The following is a 20,080-nucleotide window of genomic DNA, read 5'->3' on the forward strand; positions in this document are numbered from 1 at the left end:
TAGAGGAAGAATTCCCTTGTAGTTCTCAGAAACTTTGAGTTGCATTTCATACGTTTCTAATTCACAAGGTATGCAAGGTAACCTTTACAGAAATAAACTATTAGATAAAATAAAGGATACTCAACAGGTGCATCAGAGAAAATAAAAATCAGTACACTTACAAAAAAAAATACTTAACAGGTGCATTACAGGAAATAAAAATCAGTATACTTACCAACAGAATATTTAACAGGTGCAAACACATTACGGCATATTTCTAAAGGACAATCTAGGTTGAAGGCATTAATCTACAACAAAGATTACAAAAAAATATACAAGTTGATGAAACTGAAACTAATTTCATGCTAGTAACATTTAAAATTCACAAGACACTGACGTTGTATCAGTAAGCAAAATGTAAGGTATTGGTGAGATAGGATTTAGTAGACAGAAATTATGGATTTGGATTATTGTAATTCTTTATGTGTTAAAATAATCTTGCCATTAAATGAGTAAACTTTCTGGACTGTATCTTATAATAAATACATTAATTTTTCATTTCACCAAGCTTTAGGCTTTCCTATTGGAGCATTTGTCAGATCTTGTTGCCATAGTTATGGAATAAACAGTGGGGGTGTGTGTGTTATTTGGTGAAAATACAGTTTTGAAGAAATACAATAACTCAGTGTATATAAATAGATATACATAATGTATGTTCATTATACATGAAGAAATACACTTAAGTACTGATATGAATTCATTAATAAGGAATACATAAAAAAATTATGTGGCATGAAGTATATCACCAATGGTATTTCAGTAATTTTTACATGGTATTAATATAGACAAGTTATGTTATACTTACGTTAGTATTAAAGTAAGGTAACAAAGTACAGTTTATGCAAGAACAGAAGTCAATATCAAGTAAACATACTTAAGATATATTAATGTGACATGATGAAATAAAGAATTAATCAGCATAGATGTAGATGTTTTGAAATTACTTATGTTCAAAAAGTTAACATTTTCCTAAATTGAAAATGTATTTCCAATAATACTCACCTCCTCTCCAATTTATAATTATTATGTGACTGCCAGGGTTTCTTCCTTTGCCCATCTAAGCATTGGTCCGATTTTTTTTTTGCTTGCTTCAGTCTTTTATACCCAACTCAATTGCCCTTGGTGATATTTATCTCATGACAATCTCCACCTACATCAATGCACCCTCTATCCTGGTACTGTATATAAGCACCTCATTCAGATAATGTTATCACTTTTTCAAGACTGACTCAATCCCAGTCTCTAACACAGAATCTTAGTGGGGAGGAAGGGTGGGAGGGTGTGAGATGAGGTAAGTATTATTGGAAATACATTTTCAATTTAGGAAAATGTTAACTTCCAAAACATATGTACCTCCACTCCCACTTATAGCTAGAATCCCACACTAATAAGGTGGAGGAGCCAGTGAGGGCATCATCCATACAGAAAGCATCTGTATAGATTATGGGTGTGTCAAGAGAAAAAACAGCACTACATCCAGAACAGGTATGCTCTTCACCCGGAACTTAATTTCTGTATCGTAGGTGAAATTTTACATTAGTTATCATCACTACAGTTCATGCTCCAACCAGATAGCCGAGGTTTCACTATTCGAGGTTGGAATTAAGGGATCATGGTCCCTATATCCTACATTGGTGGCTAGGGCAATTGGACCTTATTCCACTAAAGAAAACAGAAATCATCCAGTATGGAATTATGAGCACTCATCTTCACTCCTCAACAGTATGAGCAAGATACATCCCACTTGCCCCCGGAATTATGGGGAGGACATGAAACATCCGTGCTCAACCAAAGACCTAGGATAGGACCACTATGCATTCAGAATTATGAGAAGACAGTGGACCCTCTTCCATGAACAATGTACTGAACCAACATTGATCAAAAAGAAGGGCCATGCACACCCCAACTGGATAGCCAAGAATCAAATCTGAAGCAGTATTATGAGTAGGCTCCTGCTTAGGCTGGTGCCACTCCTACATCTGGGAAAAAACATCCAGGGACCTGGGTAGGAGGACCCCCAACTTTGCCCTCTTCTCCAAGAGTGGAGGAATTCACTAACACTCTGGAGGAAGAGTCCCTGTCCACCACCACAGTGACTGTAAACCAGGTGTGGTAAGGACTCCCTAACTCCACTAGTAGAATCTGGGGGGTAATGCTCATTAGGGAGCTTTAAGGAACATTGTTCTGGAAACAGTGCAATAGATGAACCAAGTTCCCTAAATTTTTAAAAGCAAACCGACTCTCATTTATTCGATCGAATGATTGGCAGGGATGGGCAGCATCCCCTTATGCTTTACTCATGATAGTCCATGAGTGGCAGCTCAGGATAGTACAGTAATACCACCCAATCAGCCTCAAGGTGGTCTTATGGGACACCTCATTTCTACATAGCCTGTTGCAACCTGTATAAAGTATATTGAATTAGTGGTTGCTAGTGCAGAATTGGCTTGATAAAAACACACCTGCCTGGGCAACACTTGCCACAGAGTGGGATCCGGTGAAAACAAGGTAAGGGACTCTGAAAGGTAGCAACAAAAATACTCACGCCTCTGTGTAATCTAGCAGAAATGGTTAAGATAGCTACAGGGGTAGGCAAAAACCCTCAGATGAATAGACTGTTAGATCATGCAAATAATGAGAGATAAAAGTATCTAGTGGAGGCTCACATACCAGTCCACAAAAAGACATCCAGCAGGCATTTCAACCTAGAATGAAAAGTCATTATCTAGTATCTCCAAAGGCATTAGTGCAGGCAACAAAACTTTCAAGACCCTCACTGAACATGACCACAATCAAAATCTGATCAGATAGAGAAGTGAAAAATAATGATCAGATGAAACGGTAATAAGGATTTATCCCCTTCCCTGTCTGACAGTGTCTTGGGTAAGAATGTGTGTGTTTTCTTATAGCAAAGCCACATCAGGCTGTTTGCTGTGTCCCCCTAGGAGAATCAAACCCCTAATTTTAACATTGAAAATCCAAGGACTTACCACTGTCCCACCAGGGGACAATTGGGTAAGAAGAACCAGTTTGAGGACGTAAAGAGAATGAGAATGCAGGCTGTGGATAAAAGGTGCAAATCACACCGACTGGTGATGTCTGTAGGTCAGCAGCCACAAAAATAAACCTTAAGGTAAAGGGGATACATGGCGTATAAGAGTTAGGTCAAAAACAGGTGTTGAGAAAGAACATGTAATGTAAGCTTAAAATACCTGTTAGGTAACTGGAATGGTCATTTTGGACCAAAGACCCAAAGTGACATGAGGAATCTGGAGAGGACTGGGGACTCAAAGAATATGTAGTTTAGAGAATTGCATCATCAATGAAGTTGGTGACTCTGAGAGTCTCCTAACAAAGTGAAGTGAAAGGAAAATAAAATGTTGGATTTTACAGTTCTAAGTCAACAGACTTACCCTGTCCCATCAGAGGACATTGATCTATTCCGGTTAATCACAAATTCCGCCTTAGAACCCCGAAATTCGGAGCGGATGTGTTATTTGAGAGTGGCAAAAATTCTTCTACATGGCAATGGCAGGCTAAGTCACAAAGTTCTGACAATGTGTCAGGTAAGACATAACTGCTTCTTCATGTAACTGAGATATAAACCTTCCAGCATGAACCACAATATCCATGGATGGAGAGAAAAATAAAAATTCGCTCCCAGACTTTTCAGCCATCAAGTAAGGTGCAGGCTCAAAAGCAACTGGAAAAAGGCACAAAACATCACATTCTCGATGAACCAAGTGAAGAAAACAAATAAAAAGCAGTTTATCCCAAAGTGGCCTCCTGTTTGTTTTTGATAGGTCATTTAAAGATTGTGTTGATTACCATTGATTGAAACAACTTTTGGTCAAGTAAATTTGTTGTATTAGAGCAAAGCAATGTTGGGCCATCTGCGGACTCCACCATAGGGAATCGATTCCCGGACTCCAGCGCTGCAAGTCAGCAAACTTACCACTGCCCCCAAAAGGGGACTGAAAAGCTAACAGACTAAAATAGTGATTCTCAACCAGGGGTAAATTTACCCTTTGGGGGTAAAAAAATTACATGGCAGGGGGTAAATAATTGATGTACCTGATGATTGAATAATAATTCAATTAAATTTCATTTTGTAAAATGTGTGTGTGTGTGTGCTCGTGTGCATGCATGAGGGAGAGAGGGAGGAGGTGGAGGAAGGGAAAGTGTCAGTCAATCCTGTTCAGTCCTATACAGTCACTATACTAATTCATAATTATTTCTTTTCAGATTTTGTCATGTCCAAGAAACGTACATACCTGGATTCATATGTACAATATGGTTTTGACTTCATTGTTGTGGATGGTGTGGAGAAGCCTCAGTGTCTGCTGTGCTCAAAAGTTCTTGGAAATGGGTCACTGAAACCTTCAATATTGAAAGAGCATCTGGAAGCTACACATCCTGCCCATGCATCTGATGATCGTGCTACATTTAAGGCAAAGAGAGCTAAGTTTAGGGCTGCAGGAACACTGCCCAAACTTGGCTTTGTATCTGAGAAGAAACCAATGCTTGCAGCTTCCTATCATGTAGCGATGCGAATAGCAAAGGCAAAGAAGCCTCATGACATAGCCGAGAAGCTGATTAAATCTCGTGCCTTAGACATGATTGAACATGTATGTGGGAATAAAGAAAAACAGAAGATTCAAGCCATTCCCCTTTCTATTGACACAATTCATCGGCGTATTATAGAAATGTCGCAAGATATTTGTCAACAAGTTATTGAACAGATCAAATCTGGCCCAGCAAAAATTTCTTTGCAATTGGATGAATCCTGTGATGTAGCCAATTTTTCACATCTTCTTGTTTTTGTCCGTCACATATGTGGAAAAGAACTAAAAAAAGAATTTCTCTTTTGTGAACCTCTCGAACAAACCACAAAGGCTGTTGATATAATGCAGAAAATACAAGACCTCTTTGAAAAAAAAACGATCTCACATGGGACATTGTTGGTTCAATCTGTACTGTTGGAGCTCCAGCCATGATGGGACTTCTTTGAGAAGAACGATCTCACATGGAACATTGTTGGTTCAATCTGTACTGATGAAGCTCCAGCCATGATGGGAGTGAGATCAGGCTTCACTGCACTTGTGAAGCAAAAGGCACTCCATGTGATAACAACACATTGTGTTCTTCACAGACATGCATTAGCTGCAAAAACTCTTCCTGAAAATATGAAAATTGTTTTGCAGAAAGTTGTTGAGGCTGTTAACTTCGTTCAGGCCCGAGCTTAGAATCACTGTTTGTTCAAAGCTTTTTGTGATGAGATGGGCTCTGAGCATTCCATTCTTTTACTGCATACTGATGTTAGGTGACTTTCTCGTGGACTTATTTTAAATCGTGTGTTTGAGCTCCGTACTGAGTTAGAGATTTTTCTTCGTGACCGGAAGTTAAAGCTGTGTGAAGACTTTGCTGATCAGAAGTTCATCGCCTGTTTGGGGTACCATGACCGGAATTCAAAGCTGTGTGAAGACTTTGCTGATCCGAAGTTCATTGCCTGCTTGGGGTACCTCTCAGATATATTTACCTATCTTAACCAAGTCAACAAACAACTCCAGGGAACGTCAGTAACCATTGTTGAAGCAAGTGAAAAGATGACAGCATTGCAGACAAAGCTGGACTTATGGGCATGGAGAGTTCACCAAAGTAACTTTGCAAATTTTCCAAACTTGGATGAGGAAAGATCTGGAGTGTTACGTGAGATAAATGAAGACATCACAGAACATTTGAAAATCTTGAAGAATCACTTCACTGGCTACTTTTCAAAAGACATGATTCCAACAGAGAGATGGATAATAAGACCTTTTGCCACTGAACTGTCAGAAATGAAAGATGATGACCCAGCAATAGAAGAGCTGATTGATCTTCAATCCTCAGCTACTCTTAGAGAAGAATTTGAAAAGGTTGGTGTTCATTTTTGAGTAAAACTCGAAGATTCATTCCCGCTCCTTACTCAGCGTGCCTTCCAAGTGCTTGTTCCTTTTGTCACTACATACTTATGTGAATCAGGGTTCTCAAGTTTAGTAGCAATGAAGACAAAGGCCAGGAACCGATTGAAAGCCGATGACGATATGAGAGTAGCATTGTCATCAACAGCTCCTCGCATAAACAAACTGATTGACTCAATGAATCAGCAGTGTTCCCACTGATACTGTTTCTGGTGTATCTGTTTGGTTTTATTTTTCGTGACAAAAATGGACTGTATAATTTTTTTCTTTAGAAAAGAATGTTTTATTTTCTTTATTTTTGGTGATACGAATGTATATTGCTGTTTTTGTGCAAAACCTGAATAATATTTTTTTTCTGACCTTCTTGTTTTTCTGTCCCTTTATGATGGCTATGAATTTGTTGTATGGAAGTAAGAGGGTAAATGGAGAAATACATCAAGCCGAAGGGATTAATGATGGAGGAAAAGTTGAGAATCCCTGACCTAAAGATAGACAGACGGACAGCTTGCACTATAATGTTAATAGTAATAAATATTGTGGCTACGTAGTGCTTAATAAGAACTGCATAATATTAATAGTACACTTTAAATACTTTAGAAAGTTAATAAATAAATCGGATCAAAGAAGGGATTTGTACAGAAACATAACTGAGATTGCAGTAAGTTTTATATATATATATATACAATAAAATTATTTTAATTCTAGTTTGTTCTATAAGTTCAACTATCAGCTATTACTATTATTATATAATATTACTATTTGAAAGATAAGAAAACTTGTTATCAAAACATGACTTGTATATGTCCAATAATTATGCATAAACAGGATCGTGTTTTTATTTTCAGTTTTTTATAACGTTTCCAACTCGCTTGTGGTGTGGATTGATATTTGGCGACGTTGCTCGCATCTATTGAATCAGCTTTATTTTGTACAAAGTAACAGTGACAGCTAACACCCTGAGTGATTCACGCTGTATGTTGAAATCACTGTACACTCTCTTGCTATATAATATACTTTCAGATACGCTACAAAATCTAATGTCACATCCTTAGGGTTTTCTAAATGTTATAGGCCCATCTTAATTTCCTGATCCTAACATTATCATTCCATGATCAAATATCCAGCTTTCTTTAGCTAGCAAACAACAGTCCCCTCTAGCTAACAATCACATTTATTTTAAAATATATCTTACAACCCCTTTACTAGATTGTGAAGTATAATGGACAATTTTAGAACAAAAATACATAAATAAAACTATAATAAATTGTCCATTCACTAAGTCATTTTTGGTGGTTTCTTCTTCTAAGGCCCATGTTGTCAATGGCTGTCTTGTCACTGGGGAGTTTTCTGGGTAGGTGGCTGGGTGAATCCACTGGTGATGCCATCCTTGATAATATTCTGGAAGCGGTCTTATCAAGAACTCCGGCCTTCTCAACAGGTTGAGTTTCTGCTGACAAGTTTTTCTCTGGAGTTACCCAGTTGGTCGTTTTCTCATAAGTTTACTTCCAAATATGATCATGGATTGGAGTGCCTATCCTTCTGAATTCGATAAACAGCATCATTGATTCTTTTCAGTACAGCATATGGCCCCTCCTAGCATCTGCTTAACTTCAGTTATTCTTGTTACTTTTTGAGGCAGAGACTGTTCAACCATATCATGTCATCTTGATGGAATCCTGTCTTATCACATTAACATGATAGTGACTTTTAATTTTAATAAAAGTTAATTTAAGCTATTTCCCAGGTAAATTAGCGTATATTATGTATGGTGTTTCTTAATGTCTTTACATATCATGTGCAAGACTCTTCTGAATAACTGTTCCCCAGATGGAATTACAGAAAGTCAAATGACATTTTCAGTTCTTTCTGTAACATCAGTAATGATGGTGTGTTGCTGATAGCTTCAAGTATTGCCATATGGTGACTCATCAGTAGCAGTGGAAGATCTTGATTCCACATTTTCTGATGTTTGTCTGCATACCAGCTTAATTGATTTCATAGTGTGTGGTTGTATCTTTATGCCATGCTGTCAGAAGATGGGTGAAGGATGAAAACAAGTCCAATTGAAAGTTCCATTCCTGAACTCAGTAAAGTTCTATTGGCAAACCAAATCTTGAGATAAATTCATTGACACTTTTCTTCACAAAAGTTTCTACTTCACGATTAGGAACAGTATATGCTTCTGGTCATTGGATGAAATAGCATATCATAATCATGATGTGTCTATTTCAACTGTTACTTTGTGGAAGATGACCACATACATCGACCACAACTGTCAACTGATGTTCCACAACAATACTTCTGTAGCTGCCCATGTTGTTTCCTTTGTAGACCTTTCTGTTCACAGCAGAATTCATATTTTTGCATCAGTTCTCCACAGAGCCTTGGTACCCAACCAAATAGAAGCATTTTACTATTTACTCCAGTGACTTATTAACATCTAACTGTCTAGCTGTTGGTAGGTTGTGGAGATTATGGAGTGCTTCAGAATGTAGATACTATGGAAGTACCTACTTGTTTCTTTTCACTGATATATTTCCATTGCCAACATAATAAGCCCTCTTGTAAGTAATCAGAATCTCCCTGTACCCAGTACATCTTAGTTTCTGGGTTGTATGGAGCTCCATTTTGCCATGAGGGTCTTTTTTACCCCGTTTTTAAGCATCTGCATAATATAATGTTTTTTAGATAATACGTCTCTTTCTTATAATTTTCTATTTCTTCCATTAATCTCTCTGTCTCCTTCTTCTCCTTCCTTACTCTTTTAATTTTCTGTCTTTCTTTTTTATATTTCTATCTCTTTCATCTTGGTCCACTTTTAATTTTCTGTCCTCCTGATCTTTTCTAAGGACGTTTCTCATCTCAAATAACCCTTGAACCTCACTACATAGCCTCATGGTCTTCACCTTCAACACTTGGTATAATAACGCTGTTGGAAAGTTCTTTTAAATTATCAGGGGAAAATAGCTCAACGTCTAGTTCACTTAAACTTATTTCTTCTTTTACACCACCCTTTTATCTCCACCCTTAACACCAAATTGTGTAACACTGTTATTTTGTTGGCGGGTTCTTTTAAATTATCAGGTGAAAATAGCTTAACGTCTAATTCACTTAATCGGAAATAAAAAAATAATGTATTTCTGCTTTTATAGTTATCCCAAATTTGGACAGTATTGTAACCGCGACATCTATAACACTAACGAATTCACTCTCTATTTTGAAAGTCACTTTACATTCTCTTAACTAGCATATAACTGTAGAGCTCTGCGTATAGTTAATCATGCAGAAAGCTCTAGCAATGTATTTGAAAATATCAGACACTAATAAAACATTAAACATATGAAATATTCAAACTTTAAGGCATCTTTAAACGGTAGAACGTTGGTAAAATGTTAGAAAATTATCAATCCACCAAGAGACTCGAGTGTAATCAATGACATACTGTATCTAAAACGAATTCCTGTTGACGGGTATTTGTGTCTCTCTGTGTGTATGAGAGAGGGATCAGTGGAAAGTAACATTTAAACGTCATTGAGACTATGATTTCGAATGGAAAAGGAATAATGTCGTAGACTGTATCAGTCAGGTTATCAAATCGCAGCGCAACTAAAGTAGGCTTAAAGTTGGTTAAAATGGTTTATCTTTTAGATTTAGAAAAATCCGAAACAAGTTCCTGATCTGAGATTGAAAAGTTTCGTCAGAAATTAAGCACTGGTTTCTGTAATAATGTGTTGTTTATTGGCGTGAAAACACAGCAAACGGGTTCACGTGTACTCTGTCGATTACTGGATGACGGGACAGTGGTAAGTCTACGAAATTACAATACTCAAAACCGGGATTCAATTTCCCGCGGTTGACTCAGTAGATAGCTCAATGTGGCTTTACTCTAAAAAACAAACAAACAAGAAACCGCCATCAGATGGCAGAAGTATACCGTGGCATATATACAGCATAAGGTACGTGTGGCAACTTTTGAGAGTTTATTGTGTGACGTTACAAACGGAAAATTAGTTGATGTAATAAACAGTTTGTGATAGTACGTCAACAATGAAAAATAGTTCTATCATGTAAAAGGCTATCAGGAAAATAAGTGAGGTTGTATAAATACAATAAAAAACTTATAAAAACAAACTTTAAAGTGTAAATATTAAATTCAAACCAAACCAAAAGCCAAGTTAATTTAGAGTTTTCGTCAAACACTAAGTAAAGTTTTAACTGCCAAAATAAGATCAAATCCAGCAGTGTTCAAGATTTACATATAAACAGTGTTAAAATGATAGGTCCTCTCAGACATTTCTTTTAATCCTGGGATTTGTCGTTCCCTGTGTGGCCATCGTGGTTTGTTATGTGCGCATCTTTTGGTTGATAAGGAAGAATTCAATCGTGTAAAGACACCCAGCAACGTGGAGGCCACAGATAAGAAAACCATGAATGCTAAGAAACGAGACGAAGAATGGGGTGTGACAAGAATGATTCTGGTCATCTTCTGTTGTTTTGTGCTCTGCTATCTTCCTAACACTATTGTTAAGGTAAGTTTGAGCAATCATCTTCATTATAGAGTTTATTTATTGTTTCACGTTTTAGATATTCAGAAATTCAAAAAAATCGTACAAGTCCCCTGACCTCTAAAACAGTACAGGATAAGAGTCTTTTATCATAACCAAAGCGCCCCCAGGCGCCAATTAATGTGGGTAACAACATGATGAAAGTAAACAACATAATCACAGAAATCATCACTGCAATGTAGGGTTTTTTATAAATCTTCGTGTATAGGTTCTGGTGGCCAATAAGGACGTAACGATTTACAGAAATTGCTGTGACAAGAAATAAAGACAGCCCACTAGTATAATACTGTAAAAATGGGTAAAATACACATAAGGCATCACCGTATATCCACCTCTGGAGAATATAGTCAGAAACGCTAAAAGGAAGACTAATAGCATAATAAAATAAATCAACCACACTAAGGCTAACGATGAAGATGGCAGTGGCGCTACGAACACGTGGACTTTTCACTAAAGCAACAATAGTCAGCAAGTTACCACACATGCCAACAATGCTTACAACAATAATACAAAATGAGGCAAAATACAAAAAGTTCTTGTGCTTCAACATAGGATTTACAAACGTAGTTGAATCGTTTCCTGCTGTCAAGTTCTGCAACGATAATTCAGTTGTCATCATTACTGTGTTTGTAGTTTAAAATCACACTTCTTCAAATAGACCAAACAGAAGATGGCGTTGGTTTCATAAAGATCATATGTGTATATTGATAGTTACAAAATAATCTGTAGGAAGTTAGTACGAACCAGACATCTTACCTGAAATAAAATATAAATAGGAATTAAACCATAAACTAAATATATTATTTACAAAATAGCTATATTTCGAATTTATAATGATGCTTCTTATTGTGGTATTATTCTTAAGATAAAACTTTATTTTGCTTGTCTGTACGTTATTACTGAGCTGAAAAATAATTAAACGTCAGATCACAGGTGAGCACTTAATTAAAGAATACAAAAAATAAATTATCAATCTTACAGCCAAACAACCTTAAACAGGAACGTCACCGGTGTTATGTGTTATTTCTTAGTGATTCCATGCTCATTTGATGAAGCGGTCCTCCTGTGGGACGTCAATAAGTCTACGGACTTACAACACAGTAGATGTGGCTTTCCTCTAAAACAAACAAACTGATGAAGTGTTGTTTTAAAAACGTTTACTATGTTATCATCCAACCCCTCCCCCATCCCCATCCTCAGTAGCAAAGTGGTATTTTTGTGGACTTGCAACACTAGAAACCATTTATGCTTAAATTCAAACAAACAAAATATTATTCAAAATAAAAGTTTTTAGGTTAAACACAATTTTAATGTACGATTTGATCACAAATTATCTTTAGCCTATAATTCGGTGAATAACTTATTATACTTTTTGAGGAAAAACATTTTTGAATAAAATTTCCACTCAAGATTTTTTTTATTTAAAATTTAAGAAGCTAATATTTCATAATTGAACCTCTTAATATATTGTAACTAGTGCAGAAATCGTTCTAAGTTTTGTTTGTCTAAACTGAAATGTGCAATGCTTTCCAGTGAAATAAGACCTTTCATTTTATTGACAGCTGTATTGATGCTGACTGAAAATCCTCACAGCAAAATGTAACGAAACATATTGTTACTACAGCGGAAGTCACGTGACGCTATTAACACGTCATGAGATCCTAGAAGGATCATGTCTGTTGATGGCAACTCTAGTTTTTCTACGTGCCCTCTATTTTTGTATATATATGTATAAGCCGACAAATGAAGTGAGTGGAAAAAGATAATTGCAGACAGGCAGAGATAGAGATGGACAATTGAGTCAAGCGCGGTAGGAAGTAAAGTGCGTGAATCGTTTGTTGTGAATTATAGCGTGTGTTAAGTTAAAGTGACTGTGGAAATTAAGTGTATTGCAAAGTTGAATTGAGAAAGAATAAACTTTGTCCAGTCGAAGCACTGCCTCACGACCATTGATCTCTCACAGCCTTGGTTAGTTGTAACACACATACAGATATTATCAATTCGACTAACAAAGGATATTACAGTCATTCGTAACTTCAATATGGATTCTGCATGTTATTGCAATACTATCTTGGACTGAATAGACATTATCTACTAAAGAGAACAAAGAAACAAAGTAACTAGAAGAAGGCAACATCAAAGACATTATGGATCACGTGTTTACGACAAAACTGCATAGAAACTAAATAAATAAAAAAACATTTTAAAATTCCTATATAATAGGTAGAAAACAAATGATATACCTGTATATCACAATACCTTACTATTACTGAAGGTAGTTTTCTTTTAGTGGAGAACAGTGTATCTTTATGTTGCATTTAAACCCACAAATTACCGCTTTGTTTCATACTATACCCTATCTGTGGGGTCCAATATTGTATTATATTGAGTAATTTTACATCTTTGCCTGTTGCAACGTAATGAACCGACCAAAAATAGAGATTGGACCTAAATATAAATTGGTACAATTAATAACCATGTTGATGTATTTTGTGGGATTCGTGTTATTAGGGACCCTGTGACCAACAAAACCATGGACCCCACAAGCCATCTGGTTAATAAACAGTTTCAAAAAATGGGTTTAAAAGTTAATGAGGTCGATATCGGTAATTATAGGTTAATAAGACCCACACTGTTTAGCTATATTTGGTGCATGCTTGTAAGATATATTCATTAAAAAGCTTTACTTGACACAATATTAATCTTGTGTCAATGGGTGAATAATATTTGCTTTTAAAATAAAAGATTTGCGTATTAATACATCAAGCGATTTAGGAGAAAGCTTTAAAACTAAAAACTTGTAAATTTAGGATTCCAAAGGCGTTTGCCCCCCAGTGGTACAGCGGTATGTCTGCGGACTTACACTGCTAGAAACCGGGTTTCGATACGCGTGGTGGGCAGAGCACAGATAGCCCTTTGTGTAGCTTTGTGCTTAATAATAAACAACAACCAAAGGCGTTTAAAAGAACATTAAGCACAATTGTATTACTTCTACATCAACAAAAAAACTAAAGATCGCGTAGCTGCACTAAATGATTCTTTTTTAGCTATGAGTTTTGTTGTGTGTGTGTTGTTTTTTGTTTTTTTCAAGTCAAACATTTAGCTCATAGTTCCGTCATCTTTTGAGGGATTTGAGATAGAATTACAGCTTTGGACTCAGCAGATCAAACCCTTTCGATTTATATATTTGACCACGCCCAAGGTCTCATAGGCTATTTTACTCTAATTCTGCCAAAAGGAATTTCAATTTGAGGGTAAGCTGGTAGAGATCCTGATGAGTAATTAAATCGAATCGAGTATACGCCCCCCCCCCCACTTGGTATTGCTGGCGCACACAAATATGGCTAATAAAAAGAAAGAAAAAAGTTCTCGTAGATTAATTTACTCTAATCCTGCCATTTCAAATGCCGCGGCTGTTGAGGATTCTCTCTTATTTTTTTCGTACAAACTCACCCTTTTCATAAGTTTCCTACACTAGCGCCATCCGACGTTTATATGCTAAATCATTCTTCCTGGTTTCCACCAAAATAACTTTTTCACTTCTTTCTCTCTCTCGTCTTTAAAGAATCAACCAATCACTGTGTTGAATTGCAAATAACATGAAACTCCTATTGTACCAGAACGATGATAAAACTTCTGTTGTACCAGTAGCGAACATAAAACTCCTACTGTACCAGTAATGATGATAAAACTTCTGTTGTACCAGTAGCGAACATAAAACTCCTACTGTACCAGTAATGATGATAAAACTTCTGTTGTACCAGTAACGATGATAAGATTTCTGTTGCGCCAGTAACCAACATACAACTCCTGTTGTAGTAAGAATCATAAAAACACCTGTTGTTCCAGACAATAAAACTTCAGTTAACATACTAAAATGATATATAGTATTCAGAAAGATAAGTTCAAAAATTAACGATATCATGATGTGAAACTTAATTATATTTTAAAATATTCTAATAAATGAGTGGGAGAGAAAGGTGTGGCGTCTGTATATGATAACTATTAAACATCTGCTATCTTCGGAAAAAAATAATAAGACGGAAGTACAGAGTTCCTGATGAAAGCAGCGAAACATAAATCAGGAAGGAAGCAAATGTGTTTATGGTTTACAGAAGTGAAGAGTGTAGGTTCGATTAAATGTGTCATAGTATACTTATCTTCTAGAAATGACAGCCAGAAACATTCTGATCACAGAGTGTGTTGGTACAATTTTTTTAATTATTCTGAAGTGTGTTGATGATTAAAAATTAAAGAAAACTAAGGCGAGTAATTAAGGTCGGATGAACAATGTTTCGACACTGAGTGCACTTTGGTACAACAGAAGTTCCATGTTGGTTATTGACATAACAGAAGTTTTACCATCATTACTTGTACAGCAGGAGTTTTATCTTGGTTACTGGAACAAAAGGAGAGTTATGTTAGTTATTAGTACAATAGAATCTTTATCATCGTTACTGGTACAGCAATAGTTTTATGGTGGTTACTGGTACAGCAGGAGTTTTATCCTCTTTGCTGGTACAAAAGTAGTTTTATGTTGGTTACTGATACAACAAAAGTTTTATCATCATTACTGGTGCAGCAGGAGTTTTATCTTTGTTACTGGGACAACAGGAGAGTTATGTTGTTTGTTGGTACAACAGAAGTTTTATCTGCGTTCCTAGTAGAACAGGAGTTTTATGTTGGTTACTGATACAATAGAAGTTTTATCATCTTTTCTGGTACAAAAGTAGTTTTATGTTGATTACTGGTACAAGAAAAGTTTTATCATAGTTACTAGTACAACAGAAGTTTTATGTTGGTGCTGGTACAATAGGAATTTTATGAATTGTCTCTGGTATAACAGGAATTTTAATTTGGTTGCTGATATAACAGAAGTTTTATTATGGTTTTTGGTAGAGTGAGGTTTTTGTTGTTGTTCATGGTTTTTAGTACAACTGGACTTTTATTGTTGTTTCGAGGCCAACGGGGACTTTGTGGTGCTTCTTGGTAAAAAGGGGCTTTCTATGATGGTTGTTGCTTATCAATGCTTGAAGTGAGGGAAGAGAGGAAGCGTGAGGTTTACGAAATTTTTGAAGCTGAGTGCCATATTTCTTGTTTTTCATGTTCATTCTTTATTTAATATTATAATAGTAACTAAAATCTAAAAACTAGAAACTTATTAGATTTTATAACGTTAGATTAGGCAAGCCAATGAAAATAATAATAACAACAATAAAAAATTTTCACGAAGTTTACTTGCGAGCGACTCGTGCGTTACGTAATTCGATACAGTAACGCGAGCTGCAGTTCACAGTGTTTACAAGTTGTGTGGTGGGATTATTGGTTATACACTGTTCAAAGGGCAATATAACATTAAAATTAAATAGAATTAGATGTATATTGTTACAAGATATAATATTGAAACTCTGATGGTTATTTCCTGGTAACAACTTCGGTTACACCAACGGAGCCTGTAGCAACAGGAATCATTTGCTCCATATCTATTTTCCTACAATTTGGACTCGAAAAACAAAAACATATATACGTACTTATTGTTATGTAAAATTGAAAACAAAGTTTGCTGACCACTACATTAGTTTAAAATGTGGCAAGTTGTACAACACCTTATTAAGAATCAATTTAGATATCATTAGTCTTAGAAGTTATAAGAGTAGGGTATATTCATGTTGCCCAAAATTAGAGGTGGCTACACCTTTCGCTACACCACTGATGTTAACAATAAAACAATCCTATCTAGTACTTAGATCTGTTAAAGACCTCTTCAGACAAAAAAGAAAAAAGTTGTGGTTCACTTGCCCAAAACTCGCCTCAAAAATAATGCGGTAGAAAGTGACACATCTATCCAAAATATACTGAAGACAAAGCTATGAATGATATCATTACTGGAAATTTTGGTATTGTTCTTTATAAAAAAATACTGTTAAAGAAGTAATAGATTTAGTGGAAATGCAGCTGAAGGAAAAGGCCCGTCTATTTTTGATCAAGTTTCCTTAAAAATAGATCAAAATAATAAAAAAGCTATACATAGTCCTGGTCTTATAGCTATTTCTCTAACGCTGTAACTTAGCCAATTACAAGTTATCACTACGACAGCTCTGGTTCAAGTGTATTCCGGGACAATGACCCATAGAGACTAACTTATTGGACACTTCAACTAAAACGAACTTTACAGATGATAAATTCTGGTGTGAAATTCCACATGTTATTGTTACATGTGGGAAATGCCATTTGTTGATGTTGACTGATTTTGGTGATTTTTGTTTGGCTTAAAATGTCTCATTTGTTACCGACTACACCCTTCAATAAAAAACTTTAGTGTATGATGAATATAATAATAATAATAAAATTTTCCAATGAAATGGCGTTGAAAATGACCGTGATCTAATGACCTCAATGATACGGTCACACAGTAAGTCCACAACATCTAATGACCTCAATGATATGGTCACACAGTAAGTCCTGAACATTTAATGACCTCAATGATACGGTCACACAGTAAGTTCAGAACATCTAATGACTTCAATGATACAGTCACACAGTAAATTTTCACATCTAATGACCTCAATGATATGGTGACACAGTATGTCCAGAACATCTAATGACCTCAAGGATATGGTCACACAGTAAGTCCTGAACATCTGATGACCTCAATGATATGGTCACACAGTAAGTCCTGAACATCTAATGACCTCAATGATACGGTCACACAGTAAGTCCTGAACATCTAGTGACCTCAATGATATGGTCACACAGTAAGTCCTGAACATCTAATGACCTCAATGATACAGTCACACAGTAAGTCCAGAACATCTAATGACCTCAATGATACGGTCACACAGTAAGTCCTGAACATCTAATGACCTCAATGATACGGTAACACACTAGGTCCTGAACATCTAATTCTGTACCACTACCAATTATTTTACTACACCCCTCTCCACTTCTCAGTTATTTTCCTGTCAATAAACTTCAGAATCACGAAGTATATAACTGTGCTTCAAATGCAGGTATTAAATATTGTTTTTATATCAGGTAGGACACCCTCCACTAAAGGGGAAGATCAGTAGGATGTATCACCAAGTACTACTGAACTTAACTAAACTGGAGGGGGATTGGCGGTTAGCACGTTCAACTTGCAACTGCGAGACGCAGGATCGAAACCCGTCGCCGAATACACTCGTACTTTGAACCGTGGACTTCAATTCCACTGTTACATTTGAGTTACATTTATTCAATTCCACTGTTACATTTATTCTTCACAAGAACATCACCTTGAATTTGGACTTCTTAGTCAGAGTCTGACTCAAATACCAATGGTCAATTCCACTGTTCTTGGTATTCGGTTACTATAAGAAGACAGAACAAGTGTATTTTAAAAACTAAATAATTGTAAAAACATTAAAGTCACACAAATATTTGTAAATTTTAAGGTAGCTAATAAACATTTATTATCAATTGAAACAATACGAGCAAATCAAACAGTAATTAATAACTTTGAAATATAACAAAAACAAAGTAGATAACTTAGTAAATAAAGAGCGTGCTTAAAACACAAACATCCAACATAAGTTATGAACAAGGAATCTAATTGTAAATTGTAGACAAGCGAACTTGGATAACTTGGATAAACGAAGAATACAACAAATAAAAGACATTTTATTAATAACCTGGATGACGCTATAAGATAACATTTAGTTTGTTGAGCAACATATTTCAGCCCTTGGCTAGTGTAGACGAGGAACAATTGGAGGGAAGGAAACAAAAGGTTCAGAGAAGGATGTGGATGATAAGGAGGTTATAGTTATAAGTGATTCCTTGACAAGGCATGTGGATAGGAGAGTCTGTGGGGGTAAATAGGGAGAAAAGAATCAGATTATGCTACCCAGGGGCACAGGTGGAGGATGTAACTGACAGAGCAGGAGATGTAATATAGAGGACTAGCAGAGATGCGGTTTTTTTGGGAAAGGTAGGTCAGAAGAGCTAATTAGTAAGTACAAGGGGTTAATAAAGGCATTTCAAGATAAAGGCCATAACTAAATTTTGTCAGGGATACTACCCACAATTAACTGTGGGGATGAAGTTATAAGTAAGTCACTAGGGCTGAATTTTTTAGAACTACTTCCCATGCTAAACTATTCTTTACATTTGTTTTGTTTTTTGCATTTAGTTTATCCTGACCTTCACCACTGTCTAGTCCTAGTTTAAAACTTCTCTTACAGCTGAGTTAATAGCTCTTGCAAACAAGCCAGATCCTATACTCTATTTAAATGTAAACCATCCATTTCAAAAAGCTCCCTTCATCCACTGAACTGATCCCACAAGTCCAACCAGCCAATCTACTCATCCTTACATACTAACTTACCTTGAATATTTAATAATTTTCCACATTGATCAGTGTATCCAAATAACTCAGCTGCCCAGTTCACAACAGATAGTTCTTGTTGTATCCCTTCAAAAGTTGCTTTTTTAAATTTGCAACCAAAATATCATTATTCCTTATCTCCATATGCAGCAAAACATTGTACCTAATACAGCAATAATCACTTGTACCCAGATGTTCCCAATTTCCACCCTCTCGATCATTTATATATTTGAAATTAACAATAAATCTACAATAGCATTGTTTCTTGTAGGTTTCTTGACTAATTGGTAAGGAAAGCTCTCTTGGACAGTTTCCGAATCCTTTTTTCCCTCATGGTTTGACTCCAGCATTTCCCAATCTATATGGCTGAAATTAAAATCACCCATAATTATGACCTCATTGACAGCTGAAGTTTTTAATCTCATTATAAAGTTTCTCATTAATTTCATCAGTATCATCTGGTAGTCTGTAACAAATTCCCACTAAAAGCATTTTCCCTTTATATCCACTAATAGAAACCCAAATGGATTCAATCTCCTTGCTATCTTTGATATCCTCAACTTCAACAGGTTGTAACTCACATTTTACGTGTAAGGTCATTCCTTTCCCCCTCTTGAATACTCTATCCCTATTAAATAATATGTAATCGCGTATTTCAAAGAAATTTCTGTCATAAAAACATCTACATTTAACCATGTTTCAGTTATTCCCATTATATCAAAATCTTTCATTCCTACCAGTGCTCTGAAGTCATCTATTGTATTTCTTATACTTCTAGCATTACAATAGTAACAATTAAATCTAAACATATTCCTTATAGAAAGAAAAGGGAAGTTGCAAGTAAAAACAACGAGTATAAGAGATAGGATTAAAGAAAAGCATCAAACATTTATGAATTTTATATCGTCTGGATGATGGGAAACTTAGAAGGTTATAGAAAATCAAGAACGTTGGTGAAACAGGAAATTAAGACATCAGAAAGCATGTATGAGAAAAGGTTGGCTGAAAATGTAAAAAGTAACAGTAATAATTTCTTTAAATACATTAAGGGTAAACAAAATGGAAACCAGATCAAACAAGATGACTGCATTAATTCTGAGCTGGTTAAGAAAAATTGGGTAGTTTAAAACGATAAAGCCCAGGGCCAGATA

General features: G+C 35.8%; 1 protein-coding gene across 1 annotated transcript in view; it reads right to left on the reverse strand.

The window, feature by feature from the left end:
* Positions 1-172: 172 nt before the first annotated feature.
* The window catches only part of LOC106475884, a 52,619-nt gene continuing 32,711 nt past the window's right edge, over positions 173-20,080 (reverse strand). The window contains exon 12 of the mRNA XM_022381036.1: positions 173-287. Within this exon, the coding sequence (XP_022236744.1) occupies positions 186-287 (102 nt within the window). The 3' untranslated portion in view covers positions 173-185. The remainder of the gene's footprint in view (positions 288-20,080) is intronic.

Source organism: Limulus polyphemus, unplaced genomic scaffold (assembly GCF_000517525.1).
Source record: "Limulus polyphemus unplaced genomic scaffold, Limulus_polyphemus-2.1.2 Scaffold150, whole genome shotgun sequence".
Classification (NCBI taxonomy): Eukaryota; Metazoa; Arthropoda; class Merostomata; order Xiphosura; family Limulidae; genus Limulus; species Limulus polyphemus.